Below are 14,141 nucleotides of genomic sequence, written 5' to 3' on the forward strand. Positions count from 1 at the left end.
AGGGAAGAGTTTAAAACCAATCTTGAGACGCGGGACACTTCATAAAAGGGACAGTGCGTCGTTTTCACGGACTCGTAGTGGACAGGAGCTGACGGAGAGCAATAACGTCTTTATTGGGAATACCCGCGGAGTTTATGTTGAGTAGTTTTTGAGATTCACAAGACAATAAAAATGAAATCTCCAAAGTTGAAGTCTCAAGGCAAATGTGAGTTGAAGAATGCTGACCATCTAATTTGTTCTTGGGATTTCCACTGGACAAAATATAATGCATTAAACACTTACCAGGCATGGGGTTAGTTTAACGTTTGCAGAAAAGGAGCCTTAAAGCTATGTCAGATAGTGTGGTTGTTATTCAACATCTGTTAGAATTTGACAATGTGTTTACTACAATGTAACATGCGTGTTGCACACGTTTATTAATGTCACAAAAACATAGACCATCAATAGTTTAGCACGGGATAGGATAAATTAATAGAGAGCAATTTATTTCATTAGGATAACTGAAATGAATTCAATACAATATAATTTTAATGGGAATGGTTGTTTTCATCAGTTATTTCAGCTACATTCCTTGAGGAGGAGGATGATCTGTCTGACGTGCTGTGTGAGTTTGACGCGGTGATCGAGGATTTTACGTCCCCGGTGGAGAAAAGACACTTCCGCTACGACGAGCACCTGAAGACAGCGAAGAGACGCAGCAGCGCCAGCGTCAGTGACAGCGGCATCAGCGACTCGGAAAGTAAGTGAACCACACCCACCCACCCCCACACGCACACACACACACACACACACACACAACCACACCCACCCACACACACACACACACACACACACACACACACACACACACACACACACACACACACACACACACACACACACACACACACACACACACACACACATATTGTAGCAATTATTATGGAGTATATCTGGAACAAAGGTTGAACCAACGATCTTGATTCACACTAATGTGCCATAAAGGTCCAGACCTTTTTGGTGGTGAAATTTCATTCAGTAGTACACTCGTAGAAAAAAAAAAGATTCTTCAGCAGTCCCCATAGGGTTGTGAAAAGGTTGTACATGGTACCCACATTTGTATTTTTTATATAACTAGGCAAGTCAGTTAAGAACAAATGATTCTTGACAATGACAGCCTAGCGGGGAACAATGGGTTAACTGCCTTGCTCAGCGGCAGAAGACAGATTTTTGACCTTGTCAGCTCAGGGATTTGATCCAGCACCTGGAACTAAAAGGGTTCTTCAAAGGGTTCTCTTATTGGGGACAGCCGAGGGAACCCTTGTAGGTTCTCTAGAGAATACCCCTTTTTCTATGAGAGTAGCATATATAAAACACTGAAGCAGTGAGAGGTCCTATCAGTAGCCTAGACATGTTCCTGTTAAACAGGGTCCTTGGAGCGTTACAGTTTGCACTGAGACGCACAACTCCTGCTACTTCGTATAGTGCCAGGCAGAGCTGATAGGTGATATCTTGTCATGTGTCCAACGAGTGCTATTCCCGGTCTGCTGAAGACCTATATCAGCCACACACACACACACACACACACACACACACACACACACACACACACACACACACACACACACACACACACACACACACACACACACACACACACACACACACACACTAACTCTAACCCTCTAAACCTAACTCTTTACATTCTCTAACTCTCTAACTCTAACCCTGGACACTACCCTTCCTAACCCTCTAACTCTAACCCTGGACACTACCCTTCCTAACTCTCTAACCCTAGCCCTGGACACTACCCTTCCTAACCCTCTAACCCTGGACACTACCCTTCCTAACTCTAACCCTGGACACTACCCTTCCTAACTCTCTAACCCTAACCCTGGACACTACCCTTCCTAACCCTCTAACCCTGGACACTACCCTTCCTAACTCTAACCCTGGACACTACCCTTCCTAGCTCTCTAACCCTAACCCTGGACACTACCCTTCCTAACCCTCTAACTCTAACCCTGGACACTACCCTTCCTAACCCTCTAACCCTAACCCTGGACACTACCCTTCCTAACCCTGGACACTACCCTTCCTAACCCTCTAACTCTAACCCTGGACACTACCCTTCCTAACTCTAACCCTAACCCTGGACACTACCCTTCCTAACCCTCTAACCCTGGACACTACCCTTCCTAACCCTCTAACCCTGGACACTACCCTTCCTAACCCTCTAACCCTAACCCTGGACACTACCCTTCCTAACCCTCTAACTCTAACCCTGGACAATACCCTTCCTAACCCTAACCCTAGACACAACCCTTCCTAACTCTAACCCTGGACACTACCCTTCCTAACCCTCTAACTCTAACCCTGGACACTACCCTTCCTAACCCTAACCCTGGACACGACCCTTCCTAACTCTAACCCTGGACACTACCCTTCCTAACCCTCTAACTCTAACCCTGGACACTACCCTTCCTAACCCTAACCCTGGACACGACCCTTCCTAACTCTAACCCTGGACACTACCCTTCCTAACCCTCTAACTCTAACCCTGGACACTACCCTTCCTAACCCTAACCCTGGACACGACCCTTCCTAACTCGTTCTGCAGACATGGAGTTTCTAGAACACACTACATGAAGTTCTCTTTCCACATCATCCCTCGGAAACTCTAACATTCACATGTGGTTGGGAAATGAAACCGGTGTCCAGTGGGGGAACGGGAGCATATTTCTGTCTGTGTGTAACTGTGTGAGGCTATCACATTTGGGTTAGGGCCAGAGGCGTCGCCAGCTGTGGAAGTACGTCTTTAAGACAGTGTACAGTGTACAGTGTAAACACACACACACACACACACACACACACACACACACACACACACACACACACACACACACACACACACACACACACACACACACACACACACACACACACACACACACACACACACACGGTATGGTAATGCACAGCTTGACATCTGAGAGATGGCAAAACTGCTTATGACAATAAAATCTAAGAAGGTATAGGCTTCCACAGAGACATGGCTGGGTTGGAATATGGGGGCTTGTGTGCCAAATATGCAGCAGCAGCTCAATCTAACCCCAAGATCTCTGGACTCTGATCAAGGTGTGTGTGTGTGTGTGTGTGTGTGTGTGTGTGTGTGTGTGTGTGTGTGTGTGTGTGTGTGTGTGTGTGTGTGTGTGTGTGTGTGTGTGTGTGTGTGTGTGTGTGTGTGTGTGTGTGTGTGTGTGTGGCGCTGCGTGGTGGAGGTCAGGGTAGGTAATACTACATAATAAATATTCTTTCAGGATCCAGTAGAACTCTCGTGTGAGGAGAGAAACAGAGAGAGCTAGAGAGAGAGAGGAAGAGTAGAGAAAAAGAGAGAGAGAGCTAGAGAGAGAAAGAGAGCGAGAGAGAGAGGAAGAGTAGAGAGAGAGAGAAAGAGAGTTAGAGAGAGAGTGAAGAACACGCACCATTGTAAATACAACCCATATCTATGCTTATTTATTTTGTCTTGTGTCCTTTACCATTTGTACATTGTTAAAACACTGTATATATATATATATATATATAATATGACATTTGTAATGTCTTTATTGTTTTGAAACTTCTGTATGTGTGATGTCTACTGTTAATTTTTATTGTTTATTTCACTTTATATATTATCTACCTCACTTGCTTTGGCAATGTTAACACATGTTTCCCATGCCAATAAAGCCCTTGAATTGAATTGAATTGAAAATTGAGAGAGAGAAAGAGAGTGAGAGAGAGATAGGAAGAGTGGGAGAAAGAGAGAGAGAGAGGAAGAGTAGAGAGAGAGAGAGAGAGAGAGATAGATAGAGTGAGAAATAGCACGAAAGAGAGGAGTAGAGTGAGAGTTAGAGAGACAGAGAGAGAGAGAGAGAGAGGTGTGTGAGAGACAGAGAGTTAGAGCAAGAGGAGGCTAAGCTGTATATCCTCTAGTAGTTAGCCATTTTTATTTATTTAAAAAAATGTTTAACCTTTATTTAACTAGGCAAGTCAGTTAAGAACAAATTCTTATTTTCAATGACGGCCTAGGAACAGTGGGTTAACTGCCTGTTCAGGGGCAGAACGACAGATTTGTACCTTGTCAGCTCAGCGGTTTGAACTTGCAACCTTCTGGTTACTAGTCCAACACTCTAACCACCAGGCTACCCTGCCACCATACCATACTCCTAGTTAGATCTGTCAAGAGGGTATTACAAGGACTACATCACATACCATTAGACCAGCAGACCTCGATCTGAAAGGAGTTGAAAGGAGTTCTTGTACCTTTTGGATTGGAGACAGACCACACAGGGAACTGAATACATTTCTGTTGAACATGACCATAGTAAAACAACAGCCCCTCCATCTACAGGACTCACCCTGACTTCAGAACATACAGACTTCATAGTCAAACTAAACTGAGCTGTTTAGAATAGGAATGAATTCCACTATACAGCCCCTTTCTGTATTTTACTCAGAAGAAACAACAATGATCTCTCCTTCTCCCACCAACATTCCTTTCCCGGATATAAACAAACAGTGAAACAGATCTGTCATCTTCTATGGCTGGCTGAAATATCTACTGTTGGAATTAAAGTGTTTATTATGTCACTTCCGAAGTCACACAGTCAATGTTTTGACCACACGTCCTCTGAACCAATGTTACCACTGTGGGGAATGGAGGAGAGAGAGTGGTAGTGCGTGTGTGTGTGTGTGTGTGTGTGTGTGTGTGTGTGTGTGTGTGTGTGTGTGTGTGTGTGTGTGTGTGTGTGTGTGTGTGTGTGTGTGTGTGTGTGTGTGTGTGTGTGTGTGTGTGTGTGTGTGTGTGTGTGTGTGTGTGTGTCAGTCAGACGCAGAGCAGTTGCCATAACAGGCAGTGATGCAAAAGGTCAGGATGCTCTCGATGGTGCAGCTGTAGAACGTTTTGAGAATCTGGGGACCAATGCCAATGCCAATGCCAATGCTTTTCAGTCTCCTGAAGGGGAAAAGGCGTTGTCATGCCCTCTTCACGACTGTCTTGGTGTGATTGGACCATGTTAGTTTTTTGGTGATTTGGACACCAAGGAACTTGAAACTCTCAACCTGCTCCACTACAGTCCCGTCGTTGAGAATGGGGGCCTGTTCGGCCGTCCTTTTCCTGTAGTTCACGATCATCTCCTTTGTCTTGATCACATTGAGGGATACGGTGTGCTACTGTGTGTGTGTGTGTGTGTGTGTGGATTCATACGTATGTGTGCACACAAACATCTGGATGTGGCAATAGACCCTATGGCTTCTTGGGGGCTACAGAAAAATGAACAATCTCTTAATCTCTCTCTCTCTCTCTCTCTCTCTGTCTCTCTCTGTGTCTCTGTCTGTGTCTCTCTCTCTCTCTCTTTCTCTGTGTGTCTCTCTCTCTCTGTCTCCCCCTCTCTCTGTCTCTCTCTATGTCTCTGTCTGTGTCTCTCTCTCCCGTCCCTCTCCCTCTCTCTCTCCCATCCTTCTCTATCTCTCTCTCTCCCATTCCATCCCTCTCCCTCTCTATCTCTCTCTTTCCCGTCCCTCTCCCTCTCTATCTCTCTCCCGTCCCTCTCCCTCTCCCTCTCTCAGGTGCTGAGTCACTCAACAGGAACAGCTTCAGTTTCAGTGATGAGAGATTGAACTCTCCCTCCCCATCACTCCCCCATCTCTGATGTCACCCAAAGGTGAGCCTCAACCCCCCCCCCACACACACACAACCATCAACATTCACCTTTGCACAAACAACGTCATTCAGACTAGAACTAGAATCTCAGTTTGACAGCCAAAGTGCAGCTCTGTATTACTCCTGTTTAGACGGAACGACAGAGGCAGGATTCTACATTATGTTGTTCTAGGAAACGTCAAATGTTATGATTGGCAGACATATTGCCTCAGGCTTAGAGCACTTCAGCTAGCATCAGCTATTCCAATGGTTCACTTATTAATGAATTATAGTTCAAGTGACTCATTCTTCTTCTTTAGTAAGGTAGTAGTATTTGTATTTGTAGTAGACAGCGCCATGTGTTGTTCAATTCACACAATGCATGATGGGTGTTCATTTTATGTTATGCAATTGCAAGTGGACTATCAAGTGCTATTTAATTTTTTGACTATCTCTCTATGTTGACTGTTTACAGCTAAACTGGGAGACACTAAAGAACTGGAGGACTTCATTGCTGACCTTGACAAGACATTAGCCAGTAAGTGCTAATACCTTGCACCATTCACAGTACTTACTCGGGGGGTGGGTATGCTAACTATGTTAGCGATGCTAACCACCACTCATATACTGTAGCTACATGATCATCATAACTCACACGCGCACACACACGCGTACACACACAGGGTTGGGGTACACACACACACGTACACACACAAACACGTACACATACGTACACACACGTACACACACACGCACACATGTACACACACACATACACACACACACACGTACACACACATGCGCACACACACGCGCACACACACACGCACACACACACACAGACACACACACACGTACACACACACATGTACACACACACACGTGCACACACATGCACACACATGCACACACACAAACACATGTACACACACACACGTACACACACATGCGCACACACACGCGCACACACACACACGCACACACACACACACACAGACACACACACACGTACACACACACGTACACACACATGCGCACACACACACACGCGCGCGCACACACACACACACAGACACACACACACGTACACACACACCTGTACACACACACGTACACACACACGCGAACAACTCCCCCCAGTGACAGCTTATGTTAGAGCGTAACCCGAGAGAGAGAGAGCTGAGTTTATGTACCGGATACAGACCAACATAGCTCTGTTTATTTGTTCTGGATTTCTCCAGTACTCCAGAGTGTTGGAACTCTCCTCAGGGGCGGTTACATTGGAATGTTCCCATGTAAAACCTGGGGCGGAATATCAACAGTAAATGGATTGGCCAATGGAAGTGTTCATGTGCTATTCTTAAGACCTACCGACAGCGAATCCTAGTCCGTTAATAACGGAGTACTGAATGTTCTTCATTCAAACCAATGGCACGGTCAGTCAGTCAGTCAGACATGTTAGGCAATGGGACGGTCAGTCAGTCAGTCAGTCAGACATGTTAGGCAATGGGACGGTCAGTCAGTCAGTCAGACATGTTAGGCAATGGGACGGTCAGTCAGTCAGTCAGACATGTTAGGCAATGGGACGGTCAGTCAGTCAGACACGTTAGGCAATGGGACGGTCAGTCAGTCAGATACGTTAGGCAATGGGACAGTCAGTCAGTCAGACACATTAGGCAATGGGACGGTCAGTCAGTTATACATGTTAGGCAATGGGACGGTCAGTCTGTCAGTCAGACATGTTTGGCAATGGGACGGTCAGTCAGTCAGTCAGTTAGACACGTTAGGCAATGGGATGTTCAGTCAGTCAGTCAGACAGACACGTTAGGCAATAGGACGGTCAGTCAGTCAGTCAGACATGTTAGGCAATGGGACGGTCAGTCAGTTAGACACGTTAGGCAATGGGATGGTCAGTCAGTCAGTCAGTCAGACACGTTAGGCAATGGGATGGTCAGTCAGTCAGTCAGACACGTTAGGCAATGGGACGGTCAGTCAGTCAGTCAGACATGTTAGGCAATGGGACAGTCAGTCAGTCAGACACGTTAGGCAATGGGACAGTCAGTCAGTCAGACACGTTAGGCAATGGGACAGTCAGTCAGTTAGTCAGTCAGACACATTAGGCAATGGGACAGTCAGTCAGTCAGACATGTTAGGCAATGGGACAGTGAGTCAGTCAGACACGTTAGGCAATTGGACAGTCAGTCAGTCAGACACGTTAGGCAATGGGACAGTCAGTCAGTCAGACACGTTAGGCAATGGGACGGTCAGTCAGTCAGTCAGTCAGACATGTTAGGCAATGGGACAGTCAGTCAGTCAGACACGTTAGGCAATGGGACAGTCAGTCCGTCAGACACGTTAGGCAATGGGACAGTCAGTCAGTTAGTCAGTCAGACACGTTAGGCAATGGGACAGTCAGTCAGTCAGTCAGATACGTTAGGCAATGGGACGGTCAGTCAGTCAGACACATTAGGCAATGGGACGGTCAGTCAGTCAGTCAGACACATTAGGCAATGGGACAGTCACTCAGTCAGTCAGACACGTTAGGCAATGGGATGGTCAGTCAGTTAGTCAGTCAGACACGTTAGGCAATGGGACGGTCAGTCAGTCAGTCAGTCAGACACGTTAGGCAATGGGACAGTCAGTCAGTCAGTCAGACACGTTAGGCAATGGACAGTCAGTCAGTCAGACAGACACGTTAGGCAATGGGACGGTCAGTCAGTTAGACACGTTAGGCAATGGGTCAGTCAGTCAGTCGACATGTTATTATTAGGGTCTACAGTTTACCTCCGCCCCCTTGGTCTATCCCTCTGACCTGAGGTACGTAGAGGAGTCTACAGTCCATTACTAATCAAACATCGTCTCTCTGTCTGTCTCTCCTTAGGCATGTGACATAGAGCCCAATCAAAGTGACAGAGACCCTTTTTGGAGTGTTGCCATCGAGAGGAGGGGACTCCTGTCCAGACACCCAGGCGCCCCCAACAAACACACACACACACACACACACACACACACACACACACACACACACACACACACACACACACACACACACACACACACACACACGCGAACAACTCCCCAGTGACAGCTTATGTTAGAGCGTAACCCGAGAGAGAGAGAGCTGAGTTTATGTACCGGATACAGACCAACATAGCTCTGTTTATTTGTTCTGGATTTCTCCAGTACTCCAGAGTGTTGGAACTCTCCTCAGGGGCGGTTACATTGGAATGTTCCCATGTAAAACCTGGGGCGGAATATCAACAGTAAATGGATTGGCCAATGGAAGTGTTCATGTGCTATTCTTAAGACCTACCGACAGCGAATCCTAGTCCGTTAATAACGGAGTACTGAATGTTCTTCATTCAAACCAATGGCACGGTCAGTCAGTCAGTCAGACATGTTAGGCAATGGGACGGTCAGTCAGTCAGTCAGTCAGACATGTTAGGCAATGGGACGGTCAGTCAGTCAGTCAGACATGTTAGGCAATGGGACGGTCAGTCAGTCAGTCAGACATGTTAGGCAATGGGACGGTCAGTCAGTCAGACACGTTAGGCAATGGGACGGTCAGTCAGTCAGATACGTTAGGCAATGGGACAGTCAGTCAGTCAGACACATTAGGCAATGGGACGGTCAGTCAGTTATACATGTTAGGCAATGGGACGGTCAGTCTGTCAGTCAGACATGTTTGGCAATGGGACGGTCAGTCAGTCAGTCAGTTAGACACGTTAGGCAATGGGATGTTCAGTCAGTCAGTCAGACACGTTAGGCAATAGGACGGTCAGTCAGTCAGACATGTTAGGCAATGGGACGGTCAGTCAGTTAGACACGTTAGGCAATGGGATGGTCAGTCAGTCAGTCAGTCAGACACGTTAGGCAATGGGATGGTCAGTCAGTCAGTCAGACACGTTAGGCAATGGGACGGTCAGTCAGTCAGTCAGTCAGACATGTTAGGCAATGGGACAGTCAGTCAGTCAGACACGTTAGGCAATGGGACAGTCAGTCAGTCAGACACGTTAGGCAATGGGACAGTCAGTCAGTTAGTCAGTCAGACACATTAGGCAATGGGACAGTCAGTCAGTCAGACATGTTAGGCAATGGGACAGTGAGTCAGTCAGACACGTTAGGCAATGGGACAGTCAGTCAGTCAGACACGTTAGGCAATGGGACAGTCAGTCAGTCAGACACGTTAGGCAATGGGACGGTCAGTCAGTCAGTCAGTCAGACATGTTAGGCAATGGGACAGTCAGTCAGTCAGACACGTTAGGCAATGGGACAGTCAGTCCGTCAGACACGTTAGGCAATGGGACAGTCAGTCAGTTAGTCAGTCAGACACGTTAGGCAATGGGACAGTCAGTCAGTCAGTCAGATACGTTAGGCAATGGGACGGTCAGTCAGTCAGACACATTAGGCAATGGGACGGTCAGTCAGTCAGTCAGACACATTAGGCAATGGGACAGTCACTCAGTCAGTCAGACACGTTAGGCAATGGGATGGTCAGTCAGTTAGTCAGTCAGACACGTTAGGCAATGGGACGGTCAGTCAGTCAGTCAGACACGTTAGGCAATGGGACAGTCAGTCAGTCAGTCAGACACGTTAGGCAATGGACAGTCAGTCAGTCAGACAGACACGTTAGGCAATGGGACGGTCAGTCAGTTAGACACGTTAGGCAATGGGTCAGTCAGTCAGTCGACATGTTATTATTAGGGTCTACAGTTTACCTCCGCCCCTTGGTCTATCCCTCTGACCTGAGGTACGTAGAGGAGTCTACAGTCCATTACTAATCAAACATCGTCTCTCTGTCTGTCTCTCCTTAGGCATGTGACATAGAGCCCAATCAAAGTGACAGAGACCCTTTTTGGAGTGTTGCCATCGAGAGGAGGGGACTCCCTGTCCAGACACCCAGGCGCCCCCCAACAAACACACACACACACACACACACACACACACACACACACACACACACACACACACACACACACGCGAACAACTCCCCCAGTGACAGCTTATGTTAGAGCGTAACCCGAGAGAGAGAGAGCTGAGTTTATGTACCGGATACAGACCAACATAGCTCTGTTTATTTGTTCTGGATTTCTCCAGTACTCCAGAGTGTTGGAACTCTCCTCAGGGGCGGTTACATTGGAATGTTCCCATGTAAAATCTGGGGCGGAATATCAACAGTAAATGGATTGGCCAATGGAAGTGTTCATGTGCTATTCTTAAGACCGACCGACAGCGAATCCTAGTCCGTTAATAACGGAGTACTGAATGTTCTTCATTCAAACCAATGGCACGGTCAGTCAGTCAGTCAGACATGTTAGGCAATGGGACGGTCAGTCAGTCAGTCAGTCAGACATGTTAGGCAATGGGACGGTCAGTCAGTCAGTCAGACATGTTAGGCAATGGGACGGTCAGTCAGTCAGTCAGACATGTTAGGCAATGGGACGGTCAGTCAGTCAGACACGTTAGGCAATGGGACGGTCAGTCAGTCAGATACGTTAGGCAATGGGACAGTCAGTCAGTCAGACACATTAGGCAATGGGACGGTCAGTCAGTTATACATGTTAGGCAATGGGACGGTCAGTCTGTCAGTCAGACATGTTTGGCAATGGGACGGTCAGTCAGTCAGTCAGTTAGACACGTTAGGCAATGGGATGTTCAGTCAGTCAGTCAGACACGTTAGGCAATAGGACGGTCAGTCAGTCAGTCAGACATGTTAGGCAATGGGACGGTCAGTCAGTTAGACACGTTAGGCAATGGGATGGTCAGTCAGTCAGTCAGTCAGACACGTTAGGCAATGGGATGGTCAGTCAGTCAGTCAGACACGTTAGGCAATGGGACGGTCAGTCAGTCAGTCAGTCAGACATGTTAGGCAATGGGACAGTCAGTCAGTCAGACACGTTAGGCAATGGGACAGTCAGTCAGTCAGACACGTTAGGCAATGGGACAGTCAGTCAGTTAGTCAGTCAGACACATTAGGCAATGGGACAGTCAGTCAGTCAGACATGTTAGGCAATGGGACAGTGAGTCAGTCAGACACGTTAGGCAATGGGACAGTCAGTCAGTCAGACACGTTAGGCAATGGGACAGTCAGTCAGTCAGACACGTTAGGCAATGGGACGGTCAGTCAGTCAGTCAGTCAGACATGTTAGGCAATGGGACAGTCAGTCAGTCAGACACGTTAGGCAATGGGACAGTCAGTCCGTCAGACACGTTAGGCAATGGGACAGTCAGTCAGTTAGTCAGTCAGACACGTTAGGCAATGGGACAGTCAGTCAGTCAGTCAGATACGTTAGGCAATGGGACGGTCAGTCAGTCAGACACATTAGGCAATGGGACGGTCAGTCAGTCAGTCAGACACATTAGGCAATGGGACAGTCACTCAGTCAGTCAGACACGTTAGGCAATGGGATGGTCAGTCAGTTAGTCAGTCAGACACGTTAGGCAATGGGACAGTCAGTCCGTCAGACACGTTAGGCAATGGGACAGTCAGTCAGTTAGTCAGTCAGACACGTTAGGCAATGGACAGTCAGTCAGTCAGACAGACACGTTAGGCAATGGGACGGTCAGTCAGTTAGACACGTTAGGCAATGGGTCAGTCAGTCAGTCGACATGTTATTATTAGGGTCTACAGTTTACCTCCGCCCCCTTGGTCTATCCCTCTGACCTGAGGTACGTAGAGGAGTCTACAGTCCATTACTAATCAAACATCGTCTCTCTGTCTGTCTCTCCTTAGGCATGTGACATAGAGCCCAATCAGAGTGACAGAGACCCTTTTTGGAGTGTTGCCATCGAGAGGAGGGGACTCCCTGTCCAGACACCCAGGCGCCCCCCCAACAAACACACACACACACACACACACACACACACACACACACACACACACACACACACACACACACACACACAAACTCCAGGAGTGCTGTGAACAGGGACAGTCAAAGTGGCTGTCAGAAGTACTGAACAACTTCATCTCAAGGCTGCGTCCCAATAGTATAAGACATTGTCATCTCCTCATCTCCTTTCCTCTTCCTCATCTCCTTTCCTTCATGAGCTGATCTGTTTGTACTGGATATGTTAAATAGGTTCGTTTACACAATTAGAATGGGCAAATGTGAAATAGCACCTCATGTCCTATTGCACTATATAACATTGGGTATTATTTCTGACACAGCCCTAGTTTATAAACTTTTACAAGTCATGGAGGAGACTAGGGGAGGATATTAGGAAGGAGATTAAGGAAATTAAGCTTTGTAAAAGTATTGGGACACTGTCAGACAGACAAACACCATCTCACATACTATGCGTCCTTTATACAAAACTTGAGCTGGAAGAGTATTTAAGAAATGGCTTTTTATAATAGAAGTATATTTGTAATTTTATAGAGCTGGTCATTGTACATTTATCAATAATACTTGTTTGTGATATATATTTGTATCTACATGTAAATAATAATTGTTTCAGATTCTATTGCATTGGCATTAAAACGCTTATATGATGGGTTTTAGGTTGGTCACTCATTGACTGGAGTTAAGATGTGTTGATGCTTTTAAAGAATGTGAAAGAAAAAGTGGATTAACTCTGAAAACTGGAATCCAACAAAATGTATTTAATACAGCTAATGTCTATTGTCTATAAGAGATCATATTAAAGTTAAATATTATTCTTTTAAAACATGTCTCTTGTCTTTTTTTCCTGCGTACATTAATGGTCTCCCGTATAACATCTAAACTAGCTAAGTTAATGTTAATAATTATAATTTGGATCAGTGTTGTAGTACTCCAGACTCGTCACCTTGAGTGTCTCGTTCTTGAGTGTCCCTTTTCAGTTCAGTTGTATTATACTACAGTATATAAAAATACAAACAGCAGTAACAACCTCAAACAATGACAGGGAGAATTGCTCAGAATTGTATTTTTTGTTTTTATTTTTTATTTTTAACAGGAAGAATATTACAATTCATTCAATCACATAGCCTGGTCTCATAGACTAGACGTAATATAGTAAATGTATCTCCGGGACACTCAAATTAGAATGATATGCTACGTTTGGTATGGTTACAGAAGACAGATTGCTACTTACGACAAAAGTATGGTGGCTGGGTGGATGTATTATGCGAAAGTCTAGCAAAAATATTGCTAGGTCAAATCTCATGATGGACAACTTTAGCATTTTAGCAACTTTTCAGTTACTTACAGTAGCATGTTAGCTAATCCTTCCCCTGCCCATAACCTTAAGCCTTTAAGCGAACCCTTCCCCTCTTCCCTAACCGTAACCCTTCAGCCTAACTCCTAACCTTAGCCCTAACCCCTAGCCTAGCTAACGTTAGCCTTAGCCACCAAATAAATTTAGCCACAACTAATTGCAAATTCGTGACCTATTGTACATTTAGCAAATTAGTAACATATTGTATGTTTAAAGTTTAACCAACAATGTTTCACACATAAGTTATTTTCAAAAAGATAGCTAACAACAGCAAGCA

At 46.1% G+C, this 14,141-nt stretch overlaps 1 protein-coding gene across 1 annotated transcript; it reads left to right on the forward strand.

Moving 5' to 3' along the window:
• Positions 1-13,333, forward strand: LOC112242759 (regulator of cell cycle RGCC). The gene is given in 6 exon segments (XM_042319948.1): positions 1-205; positions 554-739; positions 5,590-5,646; positions 5,649-5,684; positions 6,138-6,200; positions 12,396-13,333. Coding segments are annotated over 6 exon segments (384 nt in total). The 5' UTR covers positions 1-171; the 3' UTR covers positions 12,404-13,333.
• Positions 13,334-14,141: the final 808 nt, after the last annotated feature.

The sequence above is a fragment of the Oncorhynchus tshawytscha genome, linkage group LG03, assembly GCF_018296145.1.
Source record: "Oncorhynchus tshawytscha isolate Ot180627B linkage group LG03, Otsh_v2.0, whole genome shotgun sequence".
Classification (NCBI taxonomy): Eukaryota; Metazoa; Chordata; class Actinopteri; order Salmoniformes; family Salmonidae; genus Oncorhynchus; species Oncorhynchus tshawytscha.